The sequence below is a fragment of the Oncorhynchus gorbuscha genome, linkage group LG22, assembly GCF_021184085.1.
Source record: "Oncorhynchus gorbuscha isolate QuinsamMale2020 ecotype Even-year linkage group LG22, OgorEven_v1.0, whole genome shotgun sequence".
Lineage (NCBI taxonomy): Eukaryota > Metazoa > Chordata > Actinopteri > Salmoniformes > Salmonidae > Oncorhynchus > Oncorhynchus gorbuscha.
In genome coordinates, this window is record NC_060194.1 from 20677573 (window position 1) to 20704969 (window position 27397).

The window sequence follows — 27397 nt, forward strand, 5'->3', positions numbered from 1 at the left end:
ATAATATACAGTGCCTTCGGAAAGTATTCACACCCATTGACTTTTTCCACATGTTGTTAGGTTACTGCCTTATTCTAAAATGTTTTTTTTTATTCCCTCATCAATCGACAAAGCAAAAACAGGTTTTTAGAAACGTGAGCTAATCTTTTAAAATTATAAACGGAAATATCACATTTATATAAGTATTCAGACGCTTTACTCCGTACTTTGTTGAAGCGCCTTTGGCAGCAATTACAACCTCAACTATTTTGGGGTATGATGCTACAAGCTTGGCACATCTGTATTTGGGGAGTTTATCCCATTCTTCTAAGATCCTCTCAGGCTTTCTCAGGTTGGGTGGGGAGCATTGCTGCACAGTTATTTTCAGGTCTCTCCAGAGATGTTCGATTGGGTTCAAGTCCGCGCTGTAGCTGGGCCAATCAAGGATATTCGGAGACTTGTCTTGAAGCAACTCCTACGTTGTCATGGCTGTGTGCTTAGGGTCATTGTCCTGTTGGAAGGGGAACCTTCACCCCAGTCTGAGGTCCTAAGCGCTCTGGAGCGGGTTTTCATCAAGGATATCTCTGTATTTTGCTTTGTTCATCTTTGCCTCGATCCTGATTAGTCTCCCAGTCCATGCCGCTGAGGAACATCCACACGTCATCATGCTGCCACCACCATGCTTCACCATAGGGATGGTGCCACATTTCCTCCAGATGTGATGCTTGGCATTCAGGTCAAAGAGTTCAATCGTGGTTTCATCAGACCAGAGAATCTTGTTTCATGGTCTGAGAGTCTTTAGGTGCCTTTTGGTAAACTCCAAGCGGGCTGTTATGTGCCTTTTACTGAGGAGTGGCTTCCATCTGGTCACTCTACCATAAAGGCCTGATTGGTGGAGTGCTGCAGAGATGGTTGTCCTTCTGGAAGGTTCTACCATCTCCACAGAGGAACTCTGAAGCTCTGTCAGTGACCATCAGCTTCTTGGTCACCTCCCTGACCCAAGGCCCTTCTCCCCCGATTGCTCAGTTTGGCCGGGCGGCCTACTCTAGGAAGAGTCTTGGTGGTCCCAAACTTCTTCCATTTAACAATTATGGAGGCCACTGTGTTCTTAGGGACCTTCAATGCTGCAGAAATGTTTTGGTACCCTTCCCCAGATTTGTGCATCGACACAATCCTGTCTCGGAGCTCTATGGACAATTCCTTCCACCTCATGTTTTTTTTTTTTTTGCAATGTCAACTGTGGGACATTACATAGACAGGTGTGTGCCTTTCCAAATCATGTCCAATCAATTGAATCCACCACCAGGTGGAATACTATCAAATTGTAGAAACAATCGAAACAGGATGCACCTGAGCTAAATTTCGAGTCTTATAGCAATGGGTCTGAATACTTATGTAAAAAAGGTATCTGTTTTTATTTTATAATACATTTGCAAAAACTAAAAAATCCTGTTATCGCTTTGTCATTATGGGGTATTGTGTGTAGATTGATGAGAAAAATAATGCATTTAATCCATTTTAAAATAAGGCTGTAACGTAACAAAATGTGGAAAGGTCAAGGGGTCCTAACACTTTCCGGATATACTGTACATACAGTACCTGGTACCATCAGTGACCTGAAATGTAAAGTACAATCAGAAACCATAATGAGCATTACAATGGGTGATGATGATGATGATGATGAATTAAGGTACTGTAGAACAAACTACAATTATCTGTTTTTAACCCTATTTGGGTAACTGTCTGCAACAACAAAGAAGTGTTGTTTAACAGAATAAATGATAAAGAAAATGTTTTCTTCATTACCTGACAATCAGCATTACGAGCATAGGCATGAAAGGCTGGCCTGAAAATGTGGGGTCCACCATCAGATAGGGACTGTTTTTCTAAATGGAAAAATAATTTAGTGTAGGAGCAGGTCTTTTGTGAATTTGTGTGTAAAACGTTACTTATGATTACAAAGCAGGTATGAAGCAATCCGTTTCAAGCCATTCATAAAACCGTATCATGCAATTCATGAATCTCTTACTACAGGCTGGTGGTTAACTATATTCTATACATTATCTAATGTATTGTTATAGCTGACAGGTCAATCTATCTATTTTACCTGTAAATGAGGCTTCAGCTAGAAAGCAATGTCATAGTGAAGAAGCGTTGTGATGTTTGGTCCCTGCATTGCTTCTAGGTCCCCAGCAGGTACACAGCATTTGCAAGCCTTAAATGACATTCAAGTTCAACATCAGTCATCGTAGCCAATGTGATATATAACGAAAATGTATCAACTAAACATAAGCCTCCATCCACATACTTCTATCCTGTCTTCAGGTTCAGTGATTTCTGTGGATGCTCGTGCCGGGCCGCCATTCCTAACACACCAGTTACGTCCAGGTTTTGGGTTTGGATCGCAGCACATCCCTGGGTTGAAATTCTAGGCACCCCTGTAAATGAAGTGAATAAGCATGAGTGAAAAAAGTCCATGTTCACTAAGCAGTTCATGTAATCTGTAAAAAAAAGGACATAGTCCAATGACAGTCGTATCGCCAAGGATAAATGGCTTCTCCCTGATTTCAGTCAAACCTTTCAACATTAGCCCAGCTGTTGGTTACACACAAAAACAGACATCGCACAAGTCACACAGAAGAGGGTTAGTGAAACTAACCGATTGTGAGAGACATCTCATTCTTCAAAATCCAGTATACCTCAGTTGGTGTGTCTGATGCTCCTACTGATCAGTCAACTTTGTCTTGGTCACAAAATCAAATCAAACTTTATTTGTCTCATGCGCCGAATACAACAATAGAATAGACCTTATTGTGAAATGCTTACCAAAGATCCGCTCAACATGTTTGGGACCATCAATGCTGATCACAGACAATCTTTTCATGGAGAGCCCAAATAGTGCACAAGCTGCAATAATTTGATGAATGTTTTCTTTTTTTTAAATGATGCAAATAATGAATTATACAAAATGATTAGGAATACAGGAAATGTACATTTGCATGGGTATTACTTAAACCCCTTGTTCTTTGGGAAGCATAGGTCATTTACACTGTAGTTTATATTTGTGATTGTATCTGTAATCGGTAGAATCCACTAAGGGGACGATTGGTCCGCCTAACTTTACCAGAGACCCATTATCCAGCGTGTGATGGATCCAGACAGGCCTTCATGGCAACCGTAGCAGCCTGGGTGGCAAAACCACCCACAAAACTTTGCCCTGATTCCCATCCCGTACCTCAGCTGTTTCCGCCTCCCACAACTTGGATGAGGGGTTAGGTTTTTCAGAGGCTTGCAGTGGTATTGCTGCATAACATTACTACTGTTTGGCAAGGCAGTGATAGTTGTCTTTTTTATAGATCTTCTGAGGTGGTAGGATCCAGATATATTTCCCCTAAACAATTATGAACAACATTACATTCAAAAGATATGAGGACAAATGAGAAGCTTAGCTTCCTGAGACTTTATGGTTGTTCCTTAATTGTTATCATTGACATACCAGTGGACAGAGAGCATACTTTGTTCCGTCTGAGGTCTGGTGCCAACTTCCTGACAGTCTCTTGTTCAAACTGCCAGCGTTTGAACTTCTCAAATTATTCATTTGTGAGCTTCCGTTAGAGCTCAAATGTCTGAAGATTACTCCTCATAGCAAGAAACACTTGCATGTATAGTTTGATTTCCAATTTAAAATACAATAACTACCTACCAGCATGCATTGGATTTATGGAAAGTCTAGCTAATCCCCCTCAAAGACACCCCACACTCCAGCTGCAGGATTTCCACTGAAATTACTGCTTGCGGCTGGTTGGGGGGTGGCAGGCCAGAGTCTGTAGCGGATCAGGGTGACAGGTTCCAGCTCACAGCTGCAAACTGCAGCCAGACGTCATGAGCTCTTCCTGAAATGAGGACATTCCATTTCTTAGATTGCATTGCTAAGCATTACATCCGTTGTTGGTGAGATGCATGTCTTAAAAAACGTTTAAAATGACTTCATATTTTCATCATAACAACAGAGTGAACAGGGTTATAGTAAACTAGATCAAATGAAATCTAAATCAAAGTTGCGCAGGAATACAGCGTAGTGTGCACAATACAATGAAATAAGTAGGTAACTTCGGTATATTAAGTACAGATCAGTAGGTGCCATAGCAGCAAAGAGTTTTCATCAACAGTCTTATTGCTTGGAAGGTGAAACTCTCTCTGTTCATGGTGCTACTACACTTGATGTTCTGATACAGTTTGCAAGGAGCCAGACATCTTACTTTCCAATTTTGATATAAGGCCTACCTCTAACTTCAACAACAGTCACAAGACGGTTGTACTGGCTGTGACAGTCATGGCCATCTTGTCTCTTCCACTCCCATCGTGGGCCCACCAGGACACATGGGATGAACTGCCCTTACTAAGAAAGACAGACAGACATAAAGTTGTTGTAGAACAGACTACAGTAGCTGCAGATTTGAAACTACACGATCAGGGGAATATTGCATTACACAAGTTGTTTGTAAATTAAAAATCAACTAGGTGCTTGGAATGACAGATTTAGTCACATTTACATTACCACTGCAGGGAACAGTAACTGTTTTAGAAACTGAACTGTGTGTACATGAACATTTTTGACTGTGAAGCAGTTTTTAAGGCAGCAGTTGACAGGTTTGTTGACAACATGAAACACATTACCTTCCATAACTCCAACTGGTGGAGAATGTGTTGTGTGTTCTCACAGCAGAGGTGGCACAGAAATATTTATCTGAGCCACAATCCCCACAGCGCCATAGCTCAACCTCCTCCAAATCTCCACACACATTGCAGATGGCATTGGGGGAGGACATTTAAGTTCCAATGCAGGCATGTGGAGTAGCTCCCACAACCCCTTCCAGGCCTCAACATCCGCTGCCTTCCTTTTAATATGCTGGTTAAGGTGGAGGAGGCACATCACTACAGCTGGGCACAACTTCTGCTGCAGAAGGAACCGGCTCTGTTCTCCCAGTACTCTCTAGGTAGCAGTGACAATTGTTACTGAGTGGACTATCCTGGTTAAATTAAGTTTAACAGAACTGAACAGAGAAACTATCACACTTCTAGTCAGGTCTCTGTAAACCAGCGTGTCTCTTTTTCATCACACCTCTAGTCAGGTCTCTGTAACCCAGCAGGGCTTTTTTTCATCACACCTCTAGTCAGGTCTCTGTAAACCAGCGTGTCTCTTTTTCCTCACACCTCTAGTCAGGTCTCTGTAAACCAACGTGTCTCTTTTTCATCACACCTCTAGTCAGGTCTCTGTAAACCAACGTGTCTCTTTTTCATCACACCTCTAGTCAGGTCTCTGTAAACCATCACACCTCTAGTCAGGTCTCTGTAAACCAACGTGTCTCTTTTTCATCACACCTCTAGTCAGGTCTCTGTAAACCAGCGTGGCTCTTTTTCCTCACACCTCTAGTCAGGTCTCTGTAAACCAGCGTGGCTCTTTTTCATCACACCTCTAGTCAGGTCTCTGTAACCCAGCGGGGCTCTTTTTCTTCTAAAAGATGACAAGAAAAACAAGACAATGACCACTAAGTTTGGTTAATTCTAAATAAAGATATCATTTGAATTACATTTAAATGATCTGATACATAGGACACAATTCTATATCATAATGCATGACTAGTGGAGTTACTTTGCATTCATTCAATTATTTTCTTATAGAGAATCTAAAGACAGTTATGAGTAGGAAGTTGTGCTTCGCATTGGATATAAGTAGTCCGAAATTGGCTCCAGAGACAGATGATAACACATCTTTGGGCTTCAACAAGCATGGGACAGGAATATATTGGGCATCTTGGCTAATGGATGATTATTGTTGGAATTGTTATAATGTACTATCTAATACTTGCCTAGTCCAGTGGTTTTGAACAGTCTGGCCTTAATGTCCATGTACTCTTATAACCACCCCTCAGAGCCGGGTTCCTCTCTAGGTTTCTTCCAACAGATCCACAGATGCTGCAATTTCTATTGCACTCCACACTTCCCTGTCCCACCTGGACAAAAGGAACACCTATGTGAGAATGCTATTCATTGACTACAGCTCAGTGTTCAACACCATATTGCCCTCAAAATTCATCACTAAGCTAAGGACCCTGGGACTAAACACCACCCTCTGCAACTCGATCCTGGACTTCTTGACGGGCCGTCCCCAGGTGGTAAGCGTAGGTAACAACACATCCACCACTCTGATCCTCAACACGGGGACCCCTCAGGGGTGCGTGCTCATTCCGCTCCTGTACTCCCTGTTCACTCATGACTACACGGCCAGGCATGACTCCAACACCATCATTAAGTTTGCAGATGACACAACAGTGGTAGGCCTGATCACCGACAACAATGAGACAGCCTATAGGGAGGAGGTCAGAGACCTGACCGTATGGTGCAAGGACAGCAACCTCTCCCTCAACGTGAGCAAGACAATGGAGATGATTATTGACTACAGGATAAAGAGGACTGAGCACGCCCTCATTCTCATCGACGGGGCTGTAGTGGAGAAGGTTGAGAGCTTCAAGTTCCTTGGCGTCCACAACACCAACAAACAACTAACATGGTCCAAAGTTCAAACACACCTAAACCGTCGTGAAGAGGGCACGACAAAACCTATTCACCCTCAGGAGACTGAAAAGATTTGGCATGGGTCCTCAGATCCTCAAAAGGTTCTACAGCTGCACCATCTAGAGCATCCTGATGGGTTGCATCACTGCCTGGTATGACAACTGCTCGGCCTCTGACCGCAAGGCACTACAGAGGGTAGTGCATATGGCCCAGTACATCACTGGGAGCAAGCTTCCTGCCATCCAGGTCTTCTATACCAGGCGGTGTCAGAGGAAGACCCCTCTCAAAAAAAGACTCCAGCCACCCTAGTCATAGACTGTTCTCTCTGCTACCGCACGGCAAGTGGTACCAGAGTGCCAAGTCTAGGTCCAAGAGGATTCTAAACAGCTTCTACCCCCAAGCCATAAGACTCCTGAACATCTAATCAAATGGCTACCCAGACTATTTGCATTGCCCCCCCCTCCCCCCTCCCCTTTTACGCTGCTGCTACTCTCTATTATTATCTATGCATAGATAATATGTACAAGTAGGTTATCTATGCATTATCTCAATTACCTCGACTAACCGGTGCACCCGCACATCGACTCTGTGCCGGTACTCCCTGTATATGGCCTCGATATTTGTTTCTTTTATTTCTTATTTTCTTTAGGTATTTTTCTTTAAACTGCATTGTTGATTATGGGCTTGTAAGTAAGCATTTCTAAACCTATTCTATTTGGCTCATGTGACAAATACAATTGCATTTGAATGGGGGCAGCCAGGAGTCATCAGGCCAGGTAGTCCAGAGGCATCATCTACGTTATACCAGTAGATGATGTAGTTATAGGCTTGGACCTTCAGCAAATGACTTGTGTGAGAATAATAAAGACACAGATGAGCCTTGTCTAGAATAGCCACCTGAGCTGCAAAATAGAAGGTAAATATGATTATGCCTGTTCTGATATCTAAAAAGGTCATGCTATTTGTTGTGTGTTATTTAATCGCTATATAATTGCATAATACATTGTTATAGCCGCATGGGACTATTATGGTGATCCTGTAATGTAATGTATCACAATTTTTCCAGTATTTGGGAACAGGGACTGTAGGCCTTATTAGGCATTTTGACTATTGTATTTGTGAATTCCACTCTGTAGAATGTAGGCTTGCTATAGCCATTTGCGTTGCACCACCTCATCACGCAGAGGCTAGGTCCATATCAATAAATGAGACAAAACAAAATATTGATTAAGTCTTGGCTTATAACCTGTCCTGAGTAAAATAGCCAAGGTTCCAAATGGTCAAGACTATATATAGCCTATTCTTATTGCCAGATATGTTTACCCCATCAGCCACTGCATGTGCTTCTTCAACTATTTAGTTCAACATTTATTTAGAGGCCTGTGAGCTAAGATCTCTTTTTAAGGGGAGCACTATAATAAAAAACAGTTATAAAACAAAAATTGATTTCTAAAATAATTCTACAAACACCCGTATGCAAAATGATAGCCTAAATTGCAATGCCAACAAGTTGAAGGCCTATTTTGTCTTTGGATAGGCCTACATTAAACATTTAATTGTCAAAATGATAGGCTAAAGAACCTTTGAGAATGTAGATCATTTTGAATACATATGGATTTATTTTTCTTTTTTTACCCATTTTTTTCTCCCCAATTTCAGGGTATCCAATTGTTTAGGAGGTACTATCTTGTCTCATCGCTACAACTCCCGTATGGGTTCGGGAGAGACGAAGGTTGAAAGTCATGTATCCTCCGATACACAACCCAACCAAGCCCTACTGCTTCTTAACACAGCGCCATCCAACCTGGAAGCCAGCCGCACCAATGTGTCGGAGGAAACACCGTGCACCTGGCCCGCCACAGGAGTCGCTGGTGCGTGATGAGACAAGGATTTTCCTACCGGCCAAACCCTCCCTAACCCGGACGACGCTAGGCCAATTGTGCACCGCCCCACAGACCTCCCGGTCGCGGCCGGTTACGACAGAGCCTGGGCGCAAACCCAGAGTCTCTGGTGGCACAGCTGGCGCTGCAATACAGCGCCCTTAACCACTGCGCCACCCGGGAGTACATATGGATTTCAATAGACAAATGGGTGACTGTTCTATTCTCTTTGATTTAGTTCCCATTGCAACTCAGACCAAATGGATGACATACTGACTGAACTGAATGAAGGATGAATTAAATGTTCAAACATGCTTGAATGACGAGTTGCACGCTCTGCACTTTGTTTGGCTAGTAGGCAAATAGACCTATAAGGGCACAAGGCGAGACCCAAATGCAGACGGGAGGCAGATGGTTTAAGTCTTGGATATTTATTAATAATCCAAAAGGAGAAGGCATGAGAATGGTTGTGGACAGGCAAAGGGTCAAAACCAGTTCAAAGTCCACAAAGTACAGCGTGGCAGGCAGGCTCGAGGTCAGGGCAGGCAGAATGGTCAGGCAGGCAGGTACAGAGTCCAGAAAACAGGCAAGGGTCAAAACCGGGAGGACTAGAAAAAGAGAATAGAAAAGGCAGGGGGAAAACACTCTGGTTAACTTGGAACATACAAGATGAACTGGCACAGAGAGACAGGAAACACAGAGATAAATACACTGAGGAAAATAAGTGACACCTGGAGGGGGTGGAGACAATCACAGGTGAAACAGATCAGGGTGTGACAAGACCTACATTAAGGTATAATGACTCTATGGCTGCATGCCTCCAGAAGGGCATCTCCTGAGGCTGAGTGGTGCCTTTCTGACGGCGCATGGTGCTGTGGTGCTGCATGGAGATCACAAGCTCTTCAACTGGGCAGCAGTGTCACGATGGAGGGAATAGTCTATACAGAGACTACCTAACACCACTGCCTCAGAGTTATTGTAAAGTGTAGGACTAAGTTCATGCCAGACTTAGCCTATGTTTAACCTCTCCCTTGTTCATTTCAAAGTCCATATGTTCATGACCCGATTCATATAAATCATGTTAAATTATTTGATTTCACATTAACCCTCCTACAGAATATGCTTTGGCAAAATTTGGAGTGTTGTAATAAATACCAAAATATCCTATAAAAAAAGTTTTTTGTTGTTGCCTTGTGTTATTATGCAATTATTAATGGCCATGTTTAGTTCATTACATTTGAAGTTATCAATTGTGATCATGGTCACAGCTCTATTGCAAATGTATCATTCTCTACATTTAATATCAGTTTCATTGTAGACTTTTCCCTGAAATGAGATGTTGGCATGTTGGCCTTTCACAGGGCTACAGGCTTCCTGCATCTAGCTCAGCAAACCATGGCAAAGTTGAATTGCAATTATAAACCCAGATTTTAGTCAGTAGCCTATGCCTATAACAAGTCAATCTCACAAATAGGCCCTTTATAAAAGTTTGTTGTCAACATCTGGCACATAATAACAACACAATTGCCAGAAAATAGCCTAACATTTGTATTTGGAAGTTTGTCTTGTACAGAGATTGCGATATCCTCAGTCCAACTTTCATCACTCAAACTCTCCTGACGAATTTATCTGATTGGTTGAAAGTCATGGTATATCAGACATGTACCAGAGGAATGACAAAAACATACTTTTTACTATTCTAATTATGTTGGTAACCAGTTTATAATAGCAATAAGGCATCTCAGGGGTTTGTGGTATATGGCCAATATACCACGGCTAAGGGCTGTTCTTTGTGATATATGGTCAATATACCATGGCTAAGGGCTATGTCCTAAGAACAGCCCCTAGCCGTGGTATATTAGCCATATACCACACCTCCTAAGGCCTTATTGCTTAATCATAGCAGTCAAAACATGTTAAATCGACATCCATTGATGGAAAATGATCTGGAGAGTTTAGTAAGGGTGATTTATATTTTCTCTTGCAACATATTTTTAAACTTGTAATAATTATTATTTGAATGGAAAACTGAATTTTGTTTCTTAGACTACGTCATTAACAATTACGTTGATATTAATTCTTAATACGCTCGATAACGTTATGGAAAAAGGGTTTATTGGATAAATGTGGCAACTTTTTGGGCGGCCAGTTTTCAGGCCTTGTGGGCAGATATTCCGAATTCTACCAATGGAATGTGTTATCTGTGATGTTATCGTTTGTTCATTAGCAAGCTAAAGTTCGCTGACTTGCAGGAAGTCACCAGTTTTCTGGAGAAGTCTGATAAAGAGCGTGTTTCGGATTTCCTTTAACTGGAACAGAAGAAGATTTCAGTGAAGCAACATCATAAGGAGCAGCAGGCAAAAGGGGAGGCAGACCCAAACTTCTGCTTCAAAAGCGAGACACAGTAAAGCATACACAGTAAAAATATATATATTATGATACTGATTTTGTAATATCTAAAAGGATACATTACTTTGCTTGCAGCTCAGCTAGCAAACACTAATATAAAAAATGTAGGATGCATGTCTTCTAGGCAGAGTTGCAAAGAAAAAGACGTATCTCAGACTGGCCAATGAAAATAAATGATTAAGATGGGCAAAAGAACACAGACACTGGACAGAGGAACTCTGCCTAGAAGGCAAGCATCCCGGAGTCGCCTCTTCACTGTTGACGTTGAGACTGGTGTTTTTCAGGTACTATTTAGTGAAGCTGCGGACTTGTGAGGCATCTTTTTCTCAAACTAGACACTCTAATGTACTTGTCCTCTTGCTCAGTTGTGCACCGGGACCTCCCACTCCTCTTTCTATTCTGCTTAAAGTCATTTTGCGCTGTTCTGTGGAGGCAGTAGTACACAGCATTGTACCAGGTCTTCAGTTGCTTGGCAATTTCTTGCATGTAATAGCCTTTATTTCTCAGAACAAGAATAGTCTGACGAGTTTCAGAAGAACGGTCTTTGTTTCTGGCCATTTTCAGCCGGTAATCGAATCCACTTATGCTGATGCTCCAGATTCTCAAATAGTCTAAAGAAGGCCAGTTTTATTGCTTTTTTTAATCAGAACAGTTTTCAGCTGTGCTAACATAATTGTAAAATTGGTTTTCTAATGATCAATTAGCCTTTTAAAATGATAAACTTGGATTAGCTAACACAACGTGCCATTGGAACACAGGAGTGATGGTTGCTGATAATAGGCCTCTGTACGCCTCTGTTCCATTCCATTAAAAAATCTGCCGTTTCCAGCTACAGTAGTCATTTACAACATTAACAATGTCTACACTGTATTTCTGATCAATTTGATATTGTTTAAATGGGCAAAAATGATGTGATTTTCTTTCAAAAACAAGGACATTTCTAAGTGACCCCAAACATTTCAATGGTAGTGTACGTTCTTCTTTAATGCAGGGTGGGACCAATCAAAAATCAAAATGTACATCACCCTCAATCGAGTACACAACATTGCACCAGAAAATGTGAAGGTCACTTTACAGAGAGATAGGGCTATGCTTTTGTCGTGTTACAATGATAAATGTTTCAATCCCCTTTCATCTCTTCATCAACGCTGCCTAAGTTTCAATTTGTATAATGTGTCTTCATTTTTTCCTATTACAGGTATTTCGTTTTACTTGTAAAATATTTGGATAGGAAGAACCATCAAATGACACGACAATTTTCTTTATACTATTGATGTTCAGAACAGCTCTAAAAAGGTGTTTTATTGTTTTAGATTTTCATAATGATTGTGGACCACAATAGCTTTGCTGCATTGTCTTATGTAGGCAAAGTCTGTAAATGACACCTCTCATGATATCCTTCTTTTTTTATAGGTTAAAACTGATATGGTCCTGGTAATGTGTCAGAAGAAGACGAACAGAATTGGATCAAAATGTTAACGGATTAGAATTGTAATGGATATTGAGCTTTAATAAACTCTCTGGGATATGTGGGACGCTAGCCAAAATCCAGTGAAAATGCAGAGCGCCAAATTCAAATAAATTACTATAAAAATCCAACTTTCATGAAATCACACATGCAAGATAGCAAATTAAAGCTACACGTGTTGTGAATCCAGCCGACACGACAGATTTCAAAAAGGCTTTTCGGCGAAAGCAAACGATGCTATTACCTGAGGATAGTACCTCCGTAAACAAAGAGAGAAGCATATTTCAACCCTGCAGGCGCGACACAAAATGCAGAAATAAAAATATAATTCATGCCTTACCTTTGACGAGCTTCTTTTGTTGGCACTCCAATATGTCTCATAAACATCACGAATGGTCCTTTTATTCGATTAATTACGTCGATATATATTCAAAATGTCAATTTATTTGGCGCGTTTCATCCAGCAAAACACTGGTTCCAACTTGTGCAACGTGACTACAAAATATCTCAAACGTTACCTGTAAACTTTGCCAAAACATTTCAAACTACTTTTGTAATACAACTTTAGGTATTTTGTAACGTAAATAATCGATAAAATTGAAGACGGGATGATCTGTGTTCAATATAGGAGGAAAACTAACTGTAGCTAGCTTTCTGGTCACGCACCTCTATCTAACAGTATAGAGGTTACCCTCGTTTTGAACAGGGCTACTTCTTCATTCCAAAAAGCAAAAACCTGAATCAATTTCTAAAGACTGTTGATATCCAGTGGAAGCAATAGGAACTGCAAGAAGATTCCTTAGAAATCTGGATTCCCAATGAAAACCCATTGAAAAGGGAGTGACCTCAAAAAATCTGAATGGTTTGTCCTCTGGGTTTCGCCTGCTAAATAAATTATGTTATATTCACAGACATGATTCAAACAGTTTTAGAAACTTCAGAGTGCTCTCTATCCAAATCTACTAATAATATGCATATCTTATCTTCTGGGGATGAGTAGCAGGCAGTTGAATTTGGGCATGCATTTCATCCGGATGTGAAAATACTGCCCCCTGTCACCAAGACGTTTTAACGTACCTTTAACGTACCAACCCTGTTCAAGATGTTTACAGACAGCACCTTTTCGAGTAATACATGCAATACTAAAAAGACACTGTAAAGCCAGACGAGAATGCTGATCCTAGCGATGAACTAATGAGCATGCTGAAAAATATGTACTCTGAGGGGCACAATGAGATGAGGCACAGCATCAACAAGGCCTATAGTCTGAGTCCCAAGACAATAAATCCAAAAGAGATGGAGACATGGGCAACATGGACATGTTTTGAACCTGATCCACACCCTAAAAACCTACCAGCCTTCCAGTCCTTCCTAAGTTTTTTAAAATTTTCGTTCATCGATGACTTTGCATTCCATTGCCCTCTTAAAAGTCCTTGAACTGACTGAAAATGAAAGTTTGCAGAGATGTTCCTTCCTGTTCAAGTCATTCCAAAAAGAAAATAACTGTTAAAAGTCCAACTTTATTAGGTAGATCACAAAGTATATTTGTGAAAATGTAAAATTGTTGCACTCGTGTACATATGCATTTCAGAATGAAATGTAAAAGTTATCCACTCTAACGTGTTTCCGTAGTGTAGTGGTTATCACGTTCACCTTAGACACGAATGGTCCCTAGTTGGGGTGGCGGTTAGCCTAGTGGTTAGAGCATTGGACTAGTAACCGAATGGTTGCTGGATCAAATCCCTGAGCTGACAAGGTAAAAATCTGTTGTTCTACTTCTGAACAAGGCAAAAGAATTTGTTCTTAACTGACTTGCCTAGTGAAATAATGGTTACATTTAAAAATATATAATTTAAGAATTGTTTCTAGTAGCCTTCCATGGTCTGGTTCTGAAATGCAAGCTAAGTGATCAAGATGCAAACCCCAGAGACATTTACATGAACAGGGGATTGCTGTTGTTCAAATTACAGGGGAGTTTACTGAGGGGCCAATGATTAGCTGGATCTTTATTAAAAAGAGCAAATTTTACGAATAAAAATGTATTTTATCCCTAAAACAAGAGATCAGCTTTCTAGCTGCCAAACATTCTGTTTTGAACACAGCTGCTCAACATGTCAAACTGAGAAAGGATTATCCTAGGTGTTCCAAATACTGTCGTCACCCAGCCACGGATTATTTGCCAATAGCCAATGGCTATTTGTTGAACAGGCACTGGTGAGATGATTCCCTAATCCCTATCCCTGCTGAAAGAAAATGGCTTTATATGAAGGAAACCGCAACTGCGCATGTCAGATGGATACAATTTTCACGTGTAGTTCATGCTGAAACCATTCAATGTTTACTCCACCAGATGGCATCTCGAACCACTTCCTTTCACTGTCAGACGTGAAATGAGTTGGCAGCCTCATGTTCAGCCTCGTGATAATGGCACTGAAGTCAATATGATAAAATGCTGTTGATTGATTGTTGTCTTCAGTTTTTTAAAGAAACATCTATTACAGTAATTTAATTTCCAAAATACAGGTTACATATTTCAATTTCTAAGACAAAATCCTACTAATAAGAGAATAAATTAATACATATGTATTTAATATTGGTATATTGAATATCATGTTGATAGAGCATAAGTGTAATGTGCTTTGATAGAGTTATGTGTTTCTCTGATAATATTTTTTTAAAATATATTTAAAAAAATGAAAGAGTGGTTCAAAACCTCCATGCCTAAAACAAAATCCCCTCAATTCAACAGCAGTTGAATCAATGCAGTCACGTGACTGGGTGCATTGTTCATTCGTTCATTCAGTATTTCACGCACATATGAAAAGCACATTTAAGCACACGAATCATTTAAATCATCTTTGATTGAGAAGTATTTCGAGCAAATAGGATTGGTTCATTTCAGTAATGCACCACCTATTCACCCGCCCTCCATGACGTCAGAGATAGTTTATATAGGTGAGGAATTTTCTGCGCGGTCATGTCAGATGGATACGAATTGGGTTTGAGGACACGACTCCGCTGAAAGGATCAATCGTTGAATCAGAGGATTGTTGGAAAATATTTATTTTGGATCAATGGATACCCCATGTTTCGCCACCTCTCAGGGTAGTTCATGTCTCGCGATGAATCCGAATCTATTCAAACCTTGTCCAGAACGTGAAGTTATTCCTCCTACTAAACCAAACAGGACTAAATCAGAACAAATCAAACCAGAACTCGCCCAGGTGGTGACAGATTCCAAGACAGGAAAGTCTTACAGCAAAGGAAAGCTTCTGGGAAAGGTATATCAATTTGCTCTATGGATTATGTATCTCACCGAATTCAATTGTTTGTACACAAATCTGGTGACGATGTGGTCGGATGGTAGTAGTCTAAAGAAATTGGAGAATGCCGCGTCAGTGTTACGTTGTCGGTTTTCATTCATTGACATGATTTGTTCACGGTTAGGTCGCATGTTCTACGAAGTTACACGTTAGTCACATGTGAATGTTGCGGGATAATTACCTCGTGCGGTGTTTGATATGACTAACTTTATATCCTAGTCTTTCTCTCTCGCGACGAGTCTAGGGAGATGTGCCCCTCATGTGCATTGATCTAGTCTACTAGCCCAAATATCGATGTTTATGTATGATCTCTTGTGACTAATCGTAAAACCAGCTGTTCAAATACCACCCGTCATGAGTCTAGACTACATTATTTTGACAGTGCAATAATGTATTCTAACGCCCTACCTGTCACTAGTCAGTCATTTGTTGATATAATGTATGTATTCTAAGTTTATATATTCTAAATGTATCAACACAAGCGCGGTGTCACTGTCTAAACATCGTTGCCTCAGTCTTTGCTGCTGCATGTGAGAAACAAATCATTGTTAATGATTGTGGCGTTACCCTAAATATAATAATTTCACTTAATTCTAAATTAAATGTGTTTAACACCGGTACTAATAAATATCGCATGTATTTGATGAAAGGAAAGCGTCATTCTTCTGGTTGGAACATGCGTCATTGGATATACAATACAAACAAGCAGCCTAGTGTTGAATGGCAGCCACACCAACATTGTGAAAACCCCATTAATGTTATTTTATGGCTAGAAAATAGTCTGATGCTGAGTTGTCGTTTTTCTTCTAAGGGTGGCTTTGCACGATGCTATGAAATGACAGACCTTTCTAACAAGAAAATGTATGCTGTAAAGGTGATACCACAGAGCAGGGTGTCAAAACCTCATCAGAGAGATAAGGTAAGGAAACATTTGAATGTAGATCTACAGATGAACTGTTCTCCAAAGTGGTCTCTATTCCTATTTATATTCTGGTTAACAGTTTCATAATTTTTCTGTCAGATAACAAATGAAATCGAGCTTCACAAAACCCTTCATCACAAGCATGTGGTCAAGTTCTCCCATCATTTTGAAGACCAAGACAACATCTATATTTTCCTTGAACTCTGCAGTAGAAAGGTGAGCTGTGCTGCTGCTTTCTGTTATGGTACAGTGTGTGCAGGCATTCTGAAGGGTGCTTGCTGGGTACTGACAGAATTCTCACCTTGTCTTCGCAGTCCCTGGCGCACATTTGGAAAGCAAGACACACACTGACAGACCCAGAAGTGCGGTACTACCTCCGGCAGATCATTTCTGGGCTGAAGTACCTTCACAATAGGGGCATCCTTCACAGGGATCTCAAATTAGGTATGTAGAGTGATTTGTCAAATCATATTTATTATTTTACCACCATGCATCTCATTCAGTTCAGCCATTTAGAAAATGTCAATGGTATATTTAGAATTTCCTATTTGGTTGTTTCATGTCAAGCCATTTCAGGTGTGTGCCTATTCCTCATGGGAGGCCTAGGGGGGAAAAGGAATTTGACAAATGTTGCTCTTGCAGGGAATTTCTTTGTGAATGAGAACATGGAGTTGCGGTTAGGGGACTTCGGCCTGGCAGCAAAGTTGGAACCAGTTGAGCAGAGGAAGAAGTAAGTCAACTGATGGGAGTATCTCCTTTGGCTGGGAAGGAAAAAATAATATTCGGGCAATCTGAGTTGAACACCTCTAACGCAAACCTGTTTCTCCTCAGAACTATATGTGGAACACCTAACTACCTTGCACCTGAGGTGTTGAACAGGCAGGGCCATGGAACAGAGTCTGACATCTGGTCACTAGGTTGTGTAATGTAAGTATACTTCAAATGGTGGTTTTGTGGTGTCTGAGCTACGTTGTATTTGACTTGGCGCATACTTGCTGTTGACTTTTATCTACAGCTCATACTTGGCTCTTGAACGTTTAAAGCATGTACAGAATTTCACATATGCAAAAAGTTTTATAGTTATGAGGTAGGCCATTGCTAAGCTAGTTTATGCTTGTATAACCTTACTCAAATTACGCATATGTCAACAGTTGAACTCAATTGGCATTTGGGAGACTTACGGATTAGTGTTGTCTTTAACCAGGTACACGCTGATGTGCGGGAACCCTCCCTTTGAAACCCTTGATCTGAAAGAGACATACAAGTGTATAAAGGAAGTGAAATACAACCTGCCCTCAACCCTGTCTCCTGCTGCTCAGAAACTCATCTCTGGCATTCTGCAGAAGAACCCCAGTGACCGCCTCACACTGGACCAAATCCTCAACCACCAATTCTTCACAAAAGTATGTCACCTATGCCCTGGAATTAGGCTAGAACTTATAGCACCAATTCCTATAGCTTTTTTACTTATTGGTTTACATTTTTAGTCTAATCAGCCTTGATTTGTGTTTTGAGTGACCTTCTAATTGGTTTATGCTTCTTGATCTTGGGATGACATTTGGGTACAATTAAAGGCCTTGGCTATAAAGTGTACTTTCTAAATACCAACACTGAATAATAGCACATGGCCACTGACTGAAGAGATCTCGACAGGATGTCAGTATTCATTGTGCTAAGTGTTTGATTTTTGAAGTGCCGACCTTGCATTTTCCCTGTCCTAAACCTCTTCTCTCCCTCTTATAGGCTTTCACCCCAGACAAGCTGCCTCCCAGCAGCTGTGTGACAGTGCCAGAGCTCAACCTGCCCAGCCCTGCCAAGAAGTTTTTCACCAAGATGGCCAAGAGTCTTTTTGGAAAGAGAAAATCCAAAGGTAAGCATTGTGGCAAGTCATGACTGACCTTCAAAAGGCCGCAGCCTAACCCCAGGATTTACCTTAGAATCAGAGTTTAATTGAACATGTTTGTTTTATAGTGGATAACAGCCATTGTGAAGAGCGGGAGAGCATCTCCAAGCTTGTGTCTGGCATCGTCAAATGCTCCATTAGTCGCCAGATAAGCTATAAAACAGTTGGAGCCAATGAGGTATGTACTTTGCACATGACAACACATGGTACTGCAAATGTTTTTCTGTAGTATAGGCTAGATAGTTTATAGCATAGGCTAGACATGTTTAATTACTTTAAGTATGCAGCCATTTTGCACTTCCTCTTGTTAGCTGAGATGCATTAGCTGAGGACCGAGCTCAGCAAAGGGACTGTTATGGGGTTGCTATAGTAGTAAATCTCTCAGAATAGTTTTCTACTGTACTTAGCAGAATCCCATTTTAGCCAGGAGACATATGGCAAGACTGGGTGATGGCTTGATTGACCACATTTAAAATAAAGTAAAATCAAATAAACAGGCCTGTGGAATAGAATGAATGTGCAGCAGTATATTCACACTGCTAATCCGTGTTCTCACAGCCCCCTGACATCTGTTTCCCTAGCAGTGCTCTGATTCAGTACAACTGCATTTGATTCATGTACCATTCTATGCTTTTTGGGTCAGATTTAAAACACTTACTTGTAAGGAAGGAAAACCAGTCTTTGTTTGTTTCCTGATGCTCATGAAAGATGTTTCCTGTTTTAGCCTCCCACTCCCACAGTAGGCCAGCAAGTCAGCTCTGGTCCGCTGGATACTCCAGCTGAGGAAGAGTCCAGGAAGTCTGCAGCATCAGGCTCCTTTAAAGGCACGGTGGCCAGCAGCACAGAACGTAAGTCGCTACTCTGGCTGTTTGATTTAACACCAATCAGCAGTTTTACTGAACATGATCAATGCTTTAAATATAGATTATTTTAAGGTCAAGGCCTTTTCCATACCTATACTGTTCAATAAATGAAACAGCCTTTGACTTGTCTTTTTTGGGGTATCCAAATTGATTGCTTTTGAAGTGGCTTGAATGCACTGATAATTTAATCTGAGCTCATGGACCTGACAAGTGATTGAGTCAGACTGTTGGTGGTGGTAAATTAAACCTCACCCTCATTTCTCTCCAGCGTGTGAAGATGGCGTTACCCCTGCTGCTATAGCGGAGTCAGCAATGAAGGTCCTCAACAGCTGTTTGTCTGCCATGCCTGCAGGTGAGCGTTCAGCCCCTCTGCAAGCTAGTATTCAGTATGTTTAAATGGTTATACTGAAATTCTCTTAACTAGCCTTTTCTTAATAAGTCTTTTCCTTTCCAGCTACAAGAAATCCACCTTGTCTCTCCAGACCCAAATCATTTATCTGGGTCACAAAATGGGTCGATTATTCCAATAAATATGGCTTTGGCTACCAGCTCTCAAATCAAGACATTGGTGTGCTCTTCAACGAGGGGACACACTTGAGTCTGTGTGATCAGCGCAAGTAAGAGCCCTTCAACTAATTGAGTAATATTCAAGCATTTATTATCCTTATTTTAATGCTTTGAACAAACCCTACTTGTGCTCATTTTGTAGCCTTTTGATTGTTTCAAACCCTTGTCTAATGTATCTCCATTGTCTTCTCCATAGGACTGTGCACTACTGCATGACCAACAACAAACACTTCACCTTCCAGGCCAGTGCTTTACCAGAGCAGCTCTGCAGCCAGAAGCAGATTGTGGAGCTTATGGCCAACTACATGGAACAGAACCTCATGGAGGTAAGGCATTGGAGAAGGAAGTTATAGGTTGCCTCAAAAATGGTACCCTGTTTCATTAGTACTCTACTTTTGACCAAAGACCTATGAGCCCTGGTCAAGAGTAGTGCATTGCATGGTGAGTTGGTTGCCATTTGAAACTCGGACAGTCATTTTATCTCATCAGAGTATCAGTAATCAGCTTGTAGTTTGCTGATCTAAGGGGGATTTTAATGTAATTTCTCTTTTCCAGGGTGGAGACCTCCACTGTGAAGAACAGCCTCCCTCCCAGCCACCGCTCCTTCTACAGTGGGTGAAGACCGACCATGCTCTGGTGATGCTCTTCAACAACGGTACTCTGCAGGTAAGACTGACTGCAACACTTCTGTGCTTTGCATAGCACAATTTAACTGCAGCACTGTTATACACCACTCACTAATTATATTGTACAAAATTCCCTTTGTCTTATTGTGCGTTTACCATCCTTTTCTCACAGGTGAATTTCTACACTGACCACACCAAGATCATCCTGTGCAAGTCTTCTGGCTCCTACCTACTGACCTACATCAGCCGAGAGCGTGTGTCCTACACCTACCTCCTGAGCATGCTGTCAGAGATGGGCTGTTCTGCCGAGCTGCGGCACCGCATGCGTTACGTGGTCCAGCTACTCGAACACCACGCAGATTCATAATGGACTCCTGCCTCACAGCTCCAGAGTACGGTGAAGTTTCCCGTAAATGCTGATCTAGGGTCAGTTTTGAATTCCCCCATGGTGAAGGTTAGAATTGGGGAGGGGAAGCTGATCCTGGATCTGTACCTAGGGAAAACTTCACCCCAGTGCCATAACGCCTGGCTCTATCCACAAGCCTCAGCCAATCAACCCGCTGCTTTCTGCTTCCACTGGGAGCAAATAACCAGGAGGCTGTTAATTCAGGGAGTCTCCTGTCTTCGGCTAGTGTCTGGCCTCTTTGGACTATGGTGCACATCTATGTTTTTCAGTTATTCTTTTTGGATGAAGCCTGACAACAGTAACACACTACTGGCTTGACTCACTTCATGCGCACAAACAACCTGACCCTGTTCTCTGAGTAGATGCTCAGACCTGATTCTGAAAATGGCAGCCTGGGATCACAAGCTGCCTAGTGACCAGCCCCATTGTGGTTGAAAAGCTGTGTGAAAAGGGGCTCTTCTGCTTTTCATGCTTTGACTTCACTTGCCTTTTATGATTGAACTTCACTAATTGGTACACAATGGCATAAGGAGGGCAGTGAGTGACACTATTTGCACAATCTCTTATTATATTTCTTTGGATTGGCAGTCATTTTACCACAAGTTGCTGAATTTATGTTCAGTTTTTATCTATAGATACCAAAAGGTAAATATTTTAACCTTAACTGGTTAATGTGCAACTCATGCCAGCATTGCCCAAAAATATTTTTGGCATGTTCTGGTAATTCTCACATCAACATTATTGGGCAGAAGTAAATTTGACCATGTTTTTACGCTTGTATGAAAAGTTTCACAAATTTAGTTGCTTTTTTTAGACCTATACATGCCTCTTGTAAGACCCTATGATCTGTGAACTGTACATTATATAGACAATGTCTTTGTTTCATTCTCCTTAGTGTGCTCTAAAATATGGAATATCTCGATTCTGGAAAAAAAAATCACTTCATGTTTGAGACATTTAGCATTATCTCAAAGTACCTGTTTTAATTTAGCTTATTTTTAGACTTTGTTTGGAACCAAATACTCTTCAAACAAATCACACTTCCAGTGGGCTCTTGTACTTTTAAGGAAATTACATAAGTCATTATACCAACCACAGCCCTCCTTTTTAGGATTGCACATTCAACAAATCACCATTCACTGTTTTGGTGGTGCTCATAAAATTGATATCTTCAAAATTACTAGACCACACTGAAATTTTGATAGACTTGTATGTGGTGTGTTTTGTTCCAAAAGTGGTTTTAAAATTAACAAAATCAAAATCAGTGCTTTGAGAGATTCATACAAATATTTTTAATGTGGAAGTGTTTCAAAATCTTGACATGTTAGCGCACAATAAGGAGTTTAACGACAAAGATGTCTATCATGTCCGCATCATAAGGTCTTGCAGGAGTTGTGTGTATAGGTCTACAAAGTGCCACTTTCATCAGGATTTTCTGAAGTTGCAAATGTGAAACGTCCTTTTGCCCAATGAGGTCTCTGAGAAGTGCCAGAACAATATGAGATCAAAAATATGTTTTGTCTTATGTTGCCGTGGAATCGCCCTAATATAGTTTGTTTTTCTGTGTTCAGGAGTGAATGTGTGCACTCCAGTTGAAATTGGCTTCGCTAAATTGAATTGCTGTTTGGCAAAAGGGATAAAGTGCCTTTTTGAGAATTCTGTATTGTGCAATAACAGCCCTTTTGAATGTCAGGTTGTGGTGTCATGGGAAATGGGCTATGGAGGCAAATACTTTTTTACATGGAATTGGTTAAATTAAAATGAAGCACTAGTCTCACTACCTGGTATAAGCGTTTGGTAAAATGGTATGATAAACCTGTATCAATATGTAAAATTGTGTTTCGTCATACTGTACTCATCCCTCTTTGGTTTACCTTGCTGGCCGTGTCTGCCAAGAGTTGTATCCTTAAACTGTGACCCCTGAGTGCAAGTATTATTCAACTTCCGGGTATTGTCTTTTCAAAAATACAACTTTGTGAAAGCATCTGCTTTTTCAGAAGAACCTTTATTTTTTTGACAAATGTTGTCTATTTATTTTTATTTATTAATGTGTAATTCTATGTTCTTGACATGTGATATGATCATTATGTACTGTATTTGGGCGAATGGAGGAAAATAAAGTTATGGTAATCACATTGATCATTTTGAATTCTTTGACAATTGCCCGATCCATCAAAATACAACAGTTTAAGCTTTTTGTGTCCCATTAGCTTAACATTAGTACAATAAGCACATTTGGCAATGGTGTTGGTGAAATACAAAATTAATTCTCAAACTAGTCTTTGCCATACACCAGAGTTGACATATTCTGGCCCTAGGAACTAGGACTTTATCAGCGTCCATCCAGGTGGACTACCTATTTATAAGCAGCAATTTGGATCTACGCTGAAGAAAAATATAAATGTAACAATTTCAAAGATTTTACTGAGTTATGAGAATCTGTCTTGTGAATTTTGTTAGGCCCTAATCTACAGCTTCCACAAGACTGGAAATACAGATGGATATCTGGTCACAGTTTAAGTCGGCAGTTTGCATACACCTAGGTCTGAGTCATTAACTGGTTTTCAACCCCTCCACAATTTTTTTTGAACTGTAGTTTTGGCAAATCTGTTAGGACCTTTGCATGACGCAAGGAATTTTTCAAAATTGTTTAGACAGATTATTTCACTATCACAATTCCAGTGGGTCAAACATTTACATACACTAAATTGACTGCCTTTAAAAAGCTTGGAAAATTCCAGAAAATTGTTGTGGCTTAAGCTTCTGAAAGGCTAATTCATATTCTAGTCAATTGGAGGTGTACTTGTGAATGTATTAAGGCCTACCTTCAAACTCAGTGCCTCTATGCTTGACATGGGAGAATCAAATGATATCTGCCAAGACCTCGGGGGGGGGGGAATGTTGACCTCCAAGTCTGATTCATCCTTGGGAGAAAATTCCAAATTGCCCGAAGGTACCACGTTCATCTGTACAAACAATAGTACGCAAGTATAAACACCATGGGAACACGTAGCCATCATACCACTCAGGAAGGAGATGCTTTCTGTCTCCTAGAGAATGTATTTTGATATGAAGAAAAGTGCAAATAAATTCCAGAACAGCAGCAAAGGACCTTGTGAAGATGCTGGTGGAAACGGGTACAAAGTATATATCCACAGTAAAAACGAGTCCAATATCGACATTACCTGAAAGGCTGCTCAGCAAGGAAGAAGCCGCTGCTCCAAAACTGACATAAAAAAGCCAGACTATGATTTGCAATTGCACATCGGGACAAAGATCGTACCTTTTAGAGAAATGTCCTCTGATCTGATGAAACAAAAATAGAACTGTTTGGCCATATTGACCATCTTTATGTTTGAAGGAAAAATGAGGCTTGCAAGCCGGAGAACACCATCCCAACCCTGAAGCACGGGGGTGGCAGCAACATGTTGTGGGGGTGCTTTGCTGCAGGAGGGACTTGTGCACTTCACAAAATAGTAGGCATCATGAGGGAAAATTATGTGAATATATTGAAGCAACATCTCAAGACAGTCAGGAAGTTAAGGCTTGGTCGCAAATGGCAAAATGGCTTAAGGACAACAAAGTCAAGGTATTAGAGTGGCCATCACAAAGCCGTGACCTCAATCTTATTGACATTTTGTGGGCATAACTGAAAAAGCATGTGCGAGCAAGGAGGCCTACAAACCTGACTCAGTTGCACCAACTCTGTCAGGAGGAATGGGCCAAAATTCACCCAACTTATTGTGTGAAACCTCTGGAAGGCTACCCGAAACGTTTGACCCCAAGTTAAACAATCTAAAGGCAATGCTACCAAATACTAATTGAGTGTATGTAAACTTCTGACCCACTAGGAATGTGATGAAATAAATAAAAGCTGAAATTAATCATTCTCTTTATTATTATTCTGACATTTCACATTCTTAAAATAAAGTAGTGATCCTAACTGATCTGAGACAGGGAATTCTTACTTGGATTAAATGTCAGGAATTGTGAAAAACTGAGTTCAAATGTATTTGGCTGAAGTGATGGCAGATGAATGGCACGACAATGGGCCTCGATCTTGTCATGGTATCTCTGTGCATTCAAATTGCCATTGATAAAATGCAATTTTGTTCGTTGTCCGTAGCTTATGCCTGCCCATAACATAACCCCACCGCCACCATGGTACACTCTGTAAACAATGTTGACATCTGCAAACTGCTCGCTCACACCAAGCCATACACACTGCCATTTGCCCGGTACAGTTGAAACCAGGATTCATCGGTGAAGAGCACCCTTCCCCAGTGTTCTAGTGGCCATCGAAGGTCAGCATTTGCCCACTGTAGTCGGTTACTACGCTGAACACGAAGATGAGCTTTCCTGAGAAAATTTCTGACAGTTTCTTTAAAATGTTTCTGGAGGCTTGTGAAATAAACATCAAATTCTCTGGCAACAGTTCTGGTGGACATTCCTGTAGTCAGAAATAAACTTTTTGTGCCTATGGACCATTTCTGGGAGCTTTTGTTTCAGCTCATGAATCATGGGACCATCACTTTACATGTTGCATTTATATTTTTGTTCAGTTGCCAGTGCGTACGACTCACTCACAATAAACTCCATGGACTATGACCAATGTGAAAAGAGAATGGTTTTGGAACATGGCAACTGCAAAGTCATCATGTTGCGAGTCCCAAAGACAGCGACTGGCCACTCGTAGATCCTGGTTCCTGTTCTGCCCCACCACCACCTGACACACCAGCTTGTACCGCGGAGGACTCATCTCTTTCACTTTGCTCTTCACCATGTCTGACAGAATCTGGCTAAGATGGCTGCCTGAGGCTGCGTTATAGCTGGCCCCATCCAGATAACTATCCAGCATGGCTTGCACAAGCTTCTGGACCTTACTGGCTTTAAAAAGACATCCCTTCTCTGGTTCAGTCTTATAGGTGTTCTCTAGCTGGACAGGCTGATGGAGGGGCAACCCAGAGAAACTGGCCCGACTGCCCTGAAGCCAACCGCCAAAAGAAAAACGCTTGGTCAGGGCGACCAAGTCCCGGCGTATGAAAGGGGAGTTTGGGTTGCTGATATTGGGCCTCCTGGATGAGGACTCGATAGGGAGGAAGCCCCTTGGGAGTAGAAGAGGGTACCGGGGATGCTGCTGCTGCTGTTGGTCCCTAGACAGGGAGCTGCGGAGGGTGGAGATGGAGCCTTGGCGGCTCTGGCGAAGCTTCCGGGAGCCCCATGGTTCCATGGCCTGCTGGTTACACTGAGCCAGAATCTCCTGGGAGAGAGGGGGCTGCTGGGTCGTCATTTCGAGCCAAACCTGAAAGTCGAGGGCACTGTACTGTTCAAGGATGCAGTTGCTTGCCGGTGCATTCATTTAATCACGTTAATTTGCATCGCTGTTATTTGCCAGAGGAATCAATCTGTCCTGAACTATGGATTTTCAGAGTGCTGCCCTAAGTCTTGTCTATCATATTAGTAAACATCTTCCTTTTTGCATGTGGAGAATAAAAATCGCCTTTACATTAAATGTAAATAAGACACAAAGAACACCATTTCACCAGTTCTTTCTGAATGAACATAATCCACAGCATTTTGGTTCACATCACCTGTATGTCCTAAATTTAACCACTTTGCTCATTCCATCCACCCCTAATACCCCCATGAGAGTTCCTATCAGCATGATGGCTAAAATACCTTCATTTACAATTTCCACTTGTGCTTATCAGTAGCTTTAAATAACATCTTTAAAACTATGTATGTGAGATTAAGGTTAACTATTCAAAGGACAAGCGCTGAGGCATACAATAGTAGGTTAGAAAATGTGCTCTTTAAACTAACCAAAGGGAAATCATTTTGACATATACTATGATGCCATGGGGAAGTTATGTTTCCTTAAAAAACGAGTTATGTTGCATGTGTCACACTGTATACAATCCAATTATGTTGCTTACAACCTTCCCCTTTTTCAAATGGGCCAATCATGCTGCCAGTTGCAAACATTAGCTTTACCACACCCCGAAAAATAACAAAATACTGTGACTACAACCAATAACAACAGTAAAATATAAGTATAACCTTACCTTTTAAAATCACCGGAGAGACTACTGTATGATGATCAACTCTCCCGCAAAAGCTTTGTGACTCAGACACTGCTTTGTGACTCCTCTGCATGCTAAGGAAAGTTATCAGGCGAACACTGGCCAACCCACCAACAGGAGTTTTACTACTTTGGGTTCTCAGCAAGCCACTGTGGGTAAATTATTGGCTAGAAGGCCAGTGCAGGTCAGCAACTACAACAGGCTGAGAGCTAAGCAATCATTCCCTGGGAGAGATGTGCAGTCTCTGGCTTACTGCCACGTCTGCTGTTGTCATGGCAAATTGTTTTCTTCAACCTGAACAGTGACCTTCTGAATCAATGGCCTTGTCTGTGTTTGCTGTCTTTGGAATCATTTGATTAAGCAATCGAAATACGAATGGATGAATATGACAG

The 27397-nt window shown here is 41.2% G+C and overlaps 2 protein-coding genes across 2 annotated transcripts; one reads left to right on the plus strand and one right to left on the minus strand.

The window, feature by feature from the left end:
* Positions 1 to 15301: 15301 nt before the first annotated feature.
* On the plus strand, positions 15302 to 23061 carry LOC124009721 (serine/threonine-protein kinase PLK3-like). Its single transcript, XM_046321844.1, has 15 exons — positions 15302 to 15593; positions 16447 to 16554; positions 16657 to 16773; positions 16872 to 17001; positions 17200 to 17287; positions 17389 to 17484; positions 17762 to 17960; positions 18301 to 18427; positions 18529 to 18638; positions 19185 to 19308; positions 19592 to 19675; positions 19778 to 19940; positions 20087 to 20216; positions 20446 to 20556; positions 20689 to 23061. The coding sequence occupies exons 1-15, from the start codon at positions 15387 to 15389 to the stop codon at positions 20881 to 20883; spliced, it is 1989 nt and encodes a 662-aa protein (XP_046177800.1). The 5' UTR covers positions 15302 to 15386; the 3' UTR covers positions 20884 to 23061.
* A 1904-nt stretch (positions 23062 to 24965) lies between these two features.
* Positions 24966 to 27123, minus strand: LOC124009722 (dynein light chain Tctex-type 5). The gene is made up of 2 exons (XM_046321845.1): positions 26988 to 27123; positions 24966 to 26224 (listed from the first exon to the last, which is right to left on the minus strand). The coding sequence occupies exon 2, from the start codon at positions 26210 to 26212 to the stop codon at positions 25502 to 25504; it is 711 nt and encodes a 236-aa protein (XP_046177801.1). The 5' UTR covers positions 26213 to 26224; positions 26988 to 27123; the 3' UTR covers positions 24966 to 25501.
* Positions 27124 to 27397: the final 274 nt, after the last annotated feature.